The sequence below is a fragment of the Oncorhynchus tshawytscha genome, linkage group LG22, assembly GCF_018296145.1.
Source record: "Oncorhynchus tshawytscha isolate Ot180627B linkage group LG22, Otsh_v2.0, whole genome shotgun sequence".
Lineage (NCBI taxonomy): Eukaryota > Metazoa > Chordata > Actinopteri > Salmoniformes > Salmonidae > Oncorhynchus > Oncorhynchus tshawytscha.
Genome location: NC_056450.1, coordinates 11,969,147 through 11,979,872, shown reverse-complemented (window position 1 = coordinate 11,979,872; position 10,726 = coordinate 11,969,147). Strand labels below are relative to the sequence as shown.

The 10,726-nt window shown below is 44.0% G+C and overlaps 1 protein-coding gene across 3 annotated transcripts in view; it reads left to right on the top strand.

Annotated features, from left to right (window-relative positions):
- The first annotated feature begins 783 nt into the window (after positions 1–783).
- The window catches only part of LOC112221805 (arf-GAP with coiled-coil, ANK repeat and PH domain-containing protein 3), a 74,556-nt gene continuing 64,613 nt past the window's right edge, over positions 784–10,726 (top strand). For 2 of the 3 annotated variants that reach the window (XM_024384154.2, XM_024384155.2), the window contains exon 1: positions 784–982. In XM_024384154.2, the coding sequence (XP_024239922.2) occupies positions 936–982 (47 nt within the window). In that variant the 5' untranslated portion in view covers positions 784–935. The remainder of the gene's footprint in view (positions 983–10,726) is intronic. The other variant, XM_024384153.2, reaches the window with a different exon arrangement.

Here is a 10,726-nt window from a genome sequence, read left to right as displayed (position 1 = left end):
GATTCCTGCATAGCTCTAGAGATCCTCAACTCCTTCTTGAACCAGAGCCATGCCAGATGTTAGCATCTTCGCTGTATCAGTTATCACTTTGGGCTGCCAGGGAAGAAATCCTTTTTAATATCATGTTTCTCTGTGAGAATCTGTTTGCCTGACTGAATGTGTTGCCTCCAGATATCAACAGAGATGGGCACTGGGGAAAAGAGGAATTTAGTTGCGCTTCAGTCAAGGATTGCCAGCTGTGATGAGAGGCCAAAGGTCATCTGACTGACTGAGCCTAGAGAGGAAACTCCAAGCTCAAAACAGTTCATTCACTCTGATACACTCTCAAGTATACTGACTTTAGTACCATTCATTCATGCACGCACGCAGGCACGCACACACACACACACACACACACACACACACACACACACACACACACACACACACACACACACACACACACACACACACACACACACACACACACACACACACACACACACACACACACACACACACACACTGTGTGATTAGCGTCCATGAACTGCTAGGGTTAGGGCAAACTGCAGGCTATGTGCACTTATACTGTCTCTGCAGTATTGGCGTAATACCTAGAAGTACATTTGTTTAATTGATATTGACATCATGACCTTATACACAAATGCTGTGTGTTGTAGTCTATCATATGCGCGGTGATTTCAGTCAGGATAGATCCCTAAATTTGAGTGCGCTTTTTGTTGAGAATGAACAATGACGATAGTCCCTATTTTTGCAGCGGTCTAGCGGTTCAAATATGCCAGGCTCTTGTTTCAGTTTAGTAGCACAGTGAAGACGGGGAGAGTTGGCTATCGCTGCACATCGGAATAGTCTACATATATCTACAGTCTTCTATCGTTTATCATTTTCTGGAAATGAAATTTATGAATTAAGATTGAAGACTGAATCCAGCCAAAATGACGGTGGATTTTGAAGAATGTGTGAAAGATTCACCCCGGTTCAGGTAAGAATTTGCGCAGATATTCTGCTCGCTTGTTGAATTCTTCAGGGATTCGCCCTATCGAGGAAGACGATTTCCAGGATTCAAACATTCCAAAACGCCATGAGTCTGCAAATAGTTGAACAGCATAGCCTTTCATTTACTTCATATTGTAAATAAGCTATGGTAAATTGCTGTCAGAGTGATTTTTTGTGTGTGCCTAATTTCAATTAATTTATCCTATATTTCCATTGCAAGGCAATTATTGCAGTGAATTGCATAAGGCTGGACAGGGCTATTTACTATTAATACATATATTTGCTATTTTTAAAAGAAATGCGTAAAAATGACCATTGCTTATCATCGGACAACCTTGGATGAATGGACAGTGAGCGCATGGTGAATTAACCCTGTGTGAGACCCAGCATGGATCCAAGTGAGGAAAACGAAATATTACCCTTCAGAAATACTTGTAATAGACCTCTGATTATGAAAATAATCCGTTTTTTTTTTTTTTCAATTTTGTGGAACAATATTCTGGAAATGTTGAACAAATGCAACATTTTGTGGTAAGAAAACAGAAATTATATCAAAGGCATTGGCATGTGATGGAACATATTGTGTAATGGTATACATATTTTTGAAAGCATCAACTATTTAGTGGGTTTTCTATGTATGGAGACCATCTTTGTCTTTTGTAATATTTGGTTACCTTTCTGACTAAACCTGACAGCCTCATTTCTTACTTCTTTACCATTAAACGAATGGTTGTCAATGGCAGTATTCTGACCTCATAAATCACATAAGAAAAAAATATATAATCATGTTTGTTCTTTTATTGTGTAGAGGGAACATCAGTTACTCTTGAAGTATCTGCGAAATTTGCAGAATTTGGAAGGGAAACACATCTCTCGAACTTGTCCATCGATATGAATGTGGCTCTATGCCTCAGTCTGGAAACCAATGATGGCAACATTAAGACAAATGTTTCCTTTTTGCAACACTTACAAAACTACCTCTAGTTCTGGCTCAGAATGTTGATTTCTCAATCATTTTCTTCTACATAATCACTACATCGTACTTGCATGGATGGCTTACAACAGATATGCTTGTGTCGGAGACCTGTGTGCTCAGACAAGTGGACAGGTTACTAGTGTTACAGAGGCTACTGATGCCACAATAATCATACTGACGCACAACACAAACTACTAAGAGATACACCTCAGTCTAAGGAGCTGCACTCGGCAGTGTTTGACGTTATTTAATTAGTTTAGAACTGTCATGTGTCATACATGTGTCATACACTGACCTTGTGTTCAACTGCACGGTCACCGTCTGTACACATGTTGGTAATAATGTAGAATTTGAATGACCCTTTGATCTTCTACTTGTTCTTTAGACAACACAATACTTATTGTTCATGGAAAAATAGGCCTATTGTCCATTCCTGAAACACATGTCCATCCCTGGTCTCCACTAGATATCGGAGTATTACTTGGAGCATCTAGAGAGATGGGTTCCATGACTGGGACTGATTAGCTGGGATGTTATATGGCTGGAACTCTCCCAACTCCAAAGTCTCTTCCTTTTTAATGAACTGTTTTCCTGACAAAACGGCCCAGTCCCAAAAGGAAGCACTTCAAAACAGTGGATCTGAGGGAAACTAAAAGCTCTCACGCACTGCCTCGTGCTCCTCGTACCTACGGCTGCTGCGGTTGCTGCGAAGCACACATAGCACCAAAAGTTAGGTAAATAAAGGAGGCATTCCTTTACACCCACATCCCTTCCCAATCCACTTCCCAGCCTCGGATCTCATTCCTCCCATAGATTCCTGCCTCCCCTGCCTGTGTGTGGAAGGAACTGGAGGGGCTGTCAGGCAGGCTGTTTGGGGTGTCCGCCTGCATGCCTGGGACTTTTTACATGTGTGTGCACCACTGCCACAGTAAAGCTCCCACGGATATAATCTGCTCTCCAAATCAAAGACTTCCAGACTTGGCAGCAGCACCTTAATGACTGCCATCTGGGCCTGAGAGAGAGGAGAGGCAGGCAGGTCTCAGGAAGCGCTGAGTGAAGGGTATTTACAGAAACCACTCTCTCCGTGTTTATGTGCTAAAAGAGCACGGCTGTACTGTAGCAACCAGAGTGGATCATCGGGCACTAGGCAGACGTTGGTGAGCCCATCTCTCAGAGCTTCTCAGAGTTTCTTCCTTGAATGCCTCAAGAGAGAGACTCAATGTAATAATAAGAAAATATATCTTTGTTTTTTTTCCATTGCTTTCCATTTGGAATGAAAATAACACTCCTTAAATGCAAAAGTTGGCAAGAGCTACTGACCTGTAAAATCACATAAAAGAGTTCTTATCATGTGCAGACTTTTGAGTAAAGTTGAGCGATAGCTATGCCAACTCTGTAACTAAATTCTAATGCAATGAGGCTGTTTTGGACCCTGAAAAGACCAGCGCAGACACCAAAAGAGGCACACTTCCGAAGCATATTCTTCCCACTGAATCCTGTCGGTGACAGGGCATTGAGTCCATATTCAAATGGGCCTTTTTGGTGGCAGTTAAAAACAGTGGAAGTATTACGTAAGAAACCCTGGAGCTGGACTGACTGACTGGGAGGAAACAGTCAAAACCAGAATAGAGGGAATCACGCATATTCACATTTGATATTTGAAAGGCAATGCTAGGCCTAGTGGGCTACTTCCCCCGCGTATAATAACATGCAGTCCATCAATTCTGCCTGGCTGTCTTCACACTCGGGGTTCGGCATTGTGAGCATTGTGAGCTAAGACGGCTGTGGTTCACCATTGCAATCCTCATCAATACAATTGAATGTACAGTTGTCATATTTGTGACGGGTTTTTTAGTATGCTTGATGTAGCCTTTCTACACCTCTTTTGTTTCCGTAGGACAATGCTCTTTCCACCCTCTTCAGTTGTGTTCTTACACTCTTGGATTCCAGATTACCAAGAAGCCAAATTATATGGTGCATTAAGTGGCCACCCGTGTAGCTCCGAAATTGTGAAAATGTCTCCATTGTCCTCCATGACTGTGTGTACCCCGTGTTTGGTCTCTATGGATACACCGTTGGGATGGATGTGAGAGTGCAGCCATGGCACTCCGATCCACATCTGTTTCGAGAGAGGTTTATAATGGTCACTCAGCCGCAGGGATGCATGTGTTTGTGTTTGCCGCAGCACAACATTTGGCAACATACAGTAACATTGGTGCTTGTTTCTCCCTTACTGAGATGTTAGCTTGAGGTCGCACTCACGTGCTTGTCAAACATGTCTCGTCTGTCTGTGGCCTCACTTTCACTTATGAAGCAGTCCCACATAGGGCGACAGTGTGCGTCACACACATTGCTGTATCTCACTGGTGCCGCTCTGCCTATAAACCATGTGTAATGTAACAACAAACGGTGGCATATATAACACAGTAGCTAACATGATAGCATGTCAGAGTATTTTCCGACTGACCCATTTTCTCCTGTTAATTATACTGAGTACTGAGTATTCATGAAGCTGAGATGTGCGGTGCGGCTGGAGAGAACAGTCAGTTTACAACCAGCCTCCTGTCAATTAATGTGACTGCTGGCACTATGGCCCTTTCTGTCTCCTCCTCATTCTGTCTCCTCCTCATTCTGTAAGCAGAATGTGGGCATTGTTCGCCCAGTTCCTGAGTTCCATGCTTCCGCCGTGACAATACAGACTTTTTAATTGGAGCTGACTGGCTTCAGGCATTGAGCTGTTAGTGTAGGTTGAAAATAACAGAGGTTAAGTCCACGTAAAAGTTCCGTGCGGGAGTGTTTGATAACAAACAAATTCATTGGACGAGCGCCTTTGCTGATTCTACAGGATTAGCATTGACAATGTGACCAGTGGTCAGGAAATCAAGTAATAAAGTGGCTGTAGATCATTTGCAAAAACATTACATGTATAGAATGACTGTAAACAGTTATCTTATGTAGTTAGCTGAAATTCACTATGGTTGTGTTTATTTTCCACTTTAAGGTCTGTACTGCTAAATTCACTTCGTCCATTTAACATTATATATTTTTTAACCTTTATTAAACTAGGCAAGTCAGTTAAGAACAAATTCTTATTTTACAATGACGGCCTACTCCGGCCAAGCCCTCCCCCCACCCGGGCGACACTGGGCCAATTGTGCGCCGCCCTATGGGTATCAAGGCACAAGGCGAGACCCAAATGCAGACACATGAGGCAGATAGTTGGAGTCTTACAATGTTTATTAATCCAAAAGGAGTAGGCAAGAGAATGGTCGTGGACAGGCAAAAAGGTCAAAACCAGATCAGAGTCCAGGAGGTACAGAGTGGCAGACAGGCTCGTGGTCAAGGCAGGCAGAATGGTCAGGCAGACGGGTACAAAGTCCAGAAACAGGCAAGGGTCAAAACCGGGAGGACTAGAAAAAGGAGAATGTAAAAAGCAGGAGAACGGGAAAACCTCTGGTTGACCTGGAAACATACCAGACGAACTGGCACAGAGAGACAGGGATAAATAAGTGACACCTGGAGGGGGTGGAGACAATCACAAGGACAGGTGAAACAGATCAAGGCGTGACAATGGGATTCCCGATCACGGCCGGTTGTGATACAGCCCAGGATCGAACCAAGGTCTGTAGTGACGCCTCGAGCACTGAGATGCAGTGCCTTAGACCTCTGCGCCACTTGGGAGATATTGGTTAGAATTCTTCTGCATTTATGCAAAGACTAATGGGATATTAGAATCCTATTGTCTTATCCTGTATTTTTTCAACCTAGGCTGTTATGTATAAGCATAGATCCTCCGTTCCCCATTCTAGGAAACATCTGATGCCAGTGTGTAATGTGAGGCTGCCTTGAAGCTGACTGCCTGCCGGCCTGGTTGTCATGATGAGCTCTGACAGATTCTAGGAGGACAGCCAGGGAATTCAAGGTCACTAACCTTTGACCTCCACTGTGTGTTTGTGCGTGCGTGTGTGTGTGTGCGCGTGTCTGTCTTTGAGAGAATGAATGACTTGATACACGACCCACAGTCAGATAACTGGGAGGAAAATCAGAAATGTGTCAGATTCCAGGATATGGCCTGCATTGGAGGAATGCTGAGCATGTGCCACAATGTCCTGCTCCGTAAAAGATGACAACTCTACCCTGAGGATACATTTAGTGTAATGTTGTATCTTATTAGGTTCTCAGAGAACATCACATATTCTTCCAATAACAAAATGAGTTCATACAATGGCCCACATTGTGCTAAATCTGAAATCCCGTTCTGAATGATCAGTGCAAACAAATTCCATTTTGATGATATTACGTGACATTACTGTACTTATCTGATTGAGCTCGATCATTTCTTATGTCTGACTGTGCTTGTCTTTCAAATGTGAATCAAGCCAAAACAACGGGTACAACTCAGCGGTAGTATAATCGCAAGGTTTAATCGCCTACTATCCATTTTGACGCTCAGGGGAATGTAATGTGGCTTGTATATCATTTTGCTATTTAGTTGAGCTTTTACTTGCAATAGTTGTTTTCAAATCAGCCATGAATTGACTGTAGCTACAATTTCAGGACATAACCTCAAGCAACCTCTCCTTTCACAAATCAACATGTGACAAGTATTTACAGTGAGATTAGCTAACCTCACATTCCTAGTGTATTCTTCAAGAGAAACACACTTGTTGCCTCAAAGAAACACCCTGGATTAATCCAGTGGACTGCTCTAGGAGAAGACCTGCCCAGGATTAGTCTATCTCTGCCAGTAACTACTAGGGAAGTATATTCCTATTCTGCTCCTCAGAATGAAAACTGAAGCACTTATGTTGGAGAGGATGAAGTGGGTCTTTTTAAACATTTAAGATGGCCGTCATCCAAGATCTGCCTAAGTGGTGCACTGTCCTTGCCCACAGGTTTTTCACAATCTCAGTGGTGGATGTTGTTGCTATGACGTTGGAGTGGAGACATGACACGTGTTGAGAAACCTCTCCAATTGTTCTGTGTAGAAGGAGAGATATGCAATATGTTGCTTCCATGTCATTTTATCCACACCACCTATTTTAGAGACCTTTTTAAATGACAGTTGTTCTCATAGCAACAAGCTGTTCGGGTAATCAAGAGATTTTGTGGCTTCTCGGACATTTGCACGGTAGTTGTCCTTCTCGAAGATCTGCTTCGGCCACAGCTGCTCTGAGCTGGAAGAGATTCCTTCCTGTTTGCGCTTGGTCTTGTTGCTTCTGCTCTATTTCATACTGACCTGCTTCTTCCATTTTGAATCTGTGAGTGAGCCGCCCTTCTGCTCCCTTAACTGAACAGTGCTCCTCCCAAGACACCCTGATCTTGGTCAAGGGGGGATACTGTATTAGGGGTGGAATTATATGGAATGGTGGTGCCTAGACTGTTTTATGTTTCTCACATGGTTGTCCCATTTTGAATCCCACATTAGACAAAATGCAGTTTTGTCTCTACCGCCTTTCTCTCCCTGCTGCCAGGTTTTTGGGGCTGTTTTAGCCTCCGTGATTTAATGGCTTTCCAACACCGGGCAGGCCTACGGGCATTCTTACCGTTGAGGGTGTCAGTGATACTGTGCAGCGGAGTGGAGCTGACAACTCCAGGTGAGGAAAACGGGTGACAGGGATTAAGTCAGCAGTTTGTCAGTCTCTCTTTTCTTTTTAAATCTTTACTTCCCCCCCTTTTTTGTGGTATCAGTAGTTACAGTCTTGTCCCATCGCTGCAACTCCCGTATGGACTCAGGAGAGTCGAAGGTCGAGAGCCAGCTGGGCCACACTGCTTCTTGACACAATGCCTGCTTAACCCGGAAGCCAGCCGCACCAATGTGTCAGAGGAAACACTGTACACCTGTTGACCGTGTCAGCGTGCATTGCGCCCGGCCCACCACAGGAGTCGCTAGAGCGCGATGGGACAAGAACATCTCTGCCGGCCTAACCCAGACGACGCTGGGCCAATTGTGATCTGCTCCATGGGTCTCCTGGTTGCGGCTGGCTGAGACAGAGCCTGGACTCGCACCAGGATCTCTAGTGGCACAGCTAGCACTACGATGCAGTGCCTTAGACCACTGCGCCACTCCGGGGCCCCAGTCTCTCTTTCCTAATCAGGGATTAGCCCACATTCTCCCTCTCTCTGTTCTGTTAAATCCCAGGAGAGGAGGACGTCACAAGGTGTTTCATCTCACCTCCAAATAAACATATTGTGCTGCTGGTGCAATGTCACGCTGGTGGGTAAATATTATTCAAATCAGTCTATTAGACTCAAAGTGCACCTCTCATTGGACACCTATTGCCAAAGAAGCACTCTGTTTCATTTTACAATCTATTAAACAACCTTCACCTCAGCAGAAGCCAGCATTGGTTTCCCCTACTTTGAAACTGAAGCCATTGCATGCAGGCAAAAAGAAAGGCTTTCTTTCTTCAAGAAATGAGATAACTCTTTTGCCACTTAGAACCCAGTCTCACCAGGCTCTGTCTCCTCCAGCCAGCCAGCCATTCAGCCAGCCAGCCATTCAGCCAGCCAGCCATTCAGCCAGCCAGCCATTCAGCCAGCCAGCCAGCCAGCCAATGTAGGGCAGTGTAAAGACTTTCATTAGAAGAAGGTGAAGGCCAAGGTGCAGCGTGGTACGTGTTCATCTTATTTATTCTGACTGAACACTGAATACAAAATAACAAAAAGAATAGCCGAAACAGTTCTGACACACAACTAACAGTGAGAAAACAGGCTACCTAAGTATGGTTCTCAATCAGAGACAACGAAAGACAGCCCAGTACATCCTGGGGCTAAGCTGCCTGCCATCCAGGACCTCTACACCAGGCGGTGTCAGAGGAAGACCCTAAAAATTGTCCAAGACCCCAGCCACCCCAGTCATAGACTGTTCTCTCTACTACCGCATGGCAAGCGGTACTGGAGTGCCAAGTCTAGGACAAAAAGGCTTCTCAACAGTTTTTACCCCCAAGCCATAAGACTCCTGAACAGGTAATCAAATGGCTACCCGGACTATTTGCATTGTGTGCCTCCCTCCCCAACCCCTCTTTTACGCTTCTGCTACTCTCTGTTTATCATATATGCATAGTCACTTTAACTATACATTCATGTACATACAGTGCCTTGCGAAAGTATTCGGCCCCCTTGAACTTTGCTCTCCATCCAACCTCACTGAGCTCGAGCTGTTTTGCAAGGAGGAATGGGAAAAAATTTCAGTCTCTCGATGTGCAAAACTGATAGAGACATACCCCAAGCGACTTACAGCTGTAATCGCAGCAAAAGGTGGCGCTACAAAGTATTAACTTAAGGGGGCTGAATCATTTTGCACGCCCAATTTTTCAGTTTTTGATTTGTTAAAAAAGTTTGAAATATCCAATAAATGTCGTTCCACTTCATGATTGTGTCCCACTTGTTGTTGATTCTTCACAAAAAAATACAGTTTTATATCTTTATGTTTGAAGCCTGAAATGTGGCAAAAGGTCGCAAAGTTCAAGGGGGCCGAATACTTTCGCAAGGCACTGTATGTACATACTACCTCAATTGGCCCGACCAACCAGTGCTCCCGCATGTTGGCTAACCGGGCTATCTGCATTGTGTCTCGCCACCCACCACCCGCCAACCCCTCTTTACGCTACTGCTACTCTCTGTTCATCATATATGCATAGTCACTTTAACCATATCTACATGTACATACTACCTCAATCAGCCTGACTAACCGGTCTCTGTATGTAGCCTCGCTACTTTTATAGCCTCGCTACTTTTATAGCCTCACTACTGTTTTTCACTGTCTTTTTACTGTTGTTTTTATTTCTTTACTTAACTATTGTTCACCTAATACCTTTTTTGCACTATTGGTTAGAGCCTGTAAGTAAGAATTTCACTGTAAGGTGAAACACACCTGTTGTATTCGGCGCACGTGACAAACACACTTTGATTTGATTCTTTCATTCATCCTACAGTAGCAGCCAATGTGTGGTGTTCAATGTACTGTAGGCCTACAGTCCATTCCATGAGGCTTTTGAAGGAAACATGCAGGGCTTGACATTAACCTGCTTATCCCCTTGTCCTTCAGACAATGAGGAATACACTGCCCTTCAAAGACAAGGAAAGCTCTTTACCTGACTTATTTTTCTTTTTTGTTTCAAATTCCCAAATGTTTTTCTCTTGTAGGAAGCAATCACTCCCTTATTGGTGAATACACATGATCTCTATAACTGGGCTAATAACTCACTAACTAGCAAAGGATGTGAACAAAATGTGCACAGTGGCTACATGCAGCTCTTGCTTTGATCTGCAAACAAGGGCATCTACTCACGACCACAGCTGTGAACACAGTTCAGTTCAAAGGAAATGGCACAGATCCAATATATGGCAATGGTGTATTTGCATATAGGCCTACTGAAGCTCTGATTGGCCATGCCACACCGGTCTGTGTAGAGTACAGGCTCATTGTGCATGTCAATGCCAATAGAATCCTTACAACAAAGTCTCTTGCATAGTTCATTTTGTTTCGGGGTGTTGCATTGAAAGTGGGTAATATTGCGTTGATTCGATCACCATTGCCACAGTAAAGGGAAAAGTTGATGGTGTTAACTAACAGGGAAAACTCTAGGAAGTCTCGTGCTTCTCTTCTGCGCTCTGCTCAGTCTCGGGGCTACTGCACGCCCGCGCGCAGCTTAGAGAGAACAATGATGGCAATGGAATTTCATCGTTTCTGTGTACTACATACATAACTGTGGATAACAATGCATAACTATGGATATGAATGTCACTCTC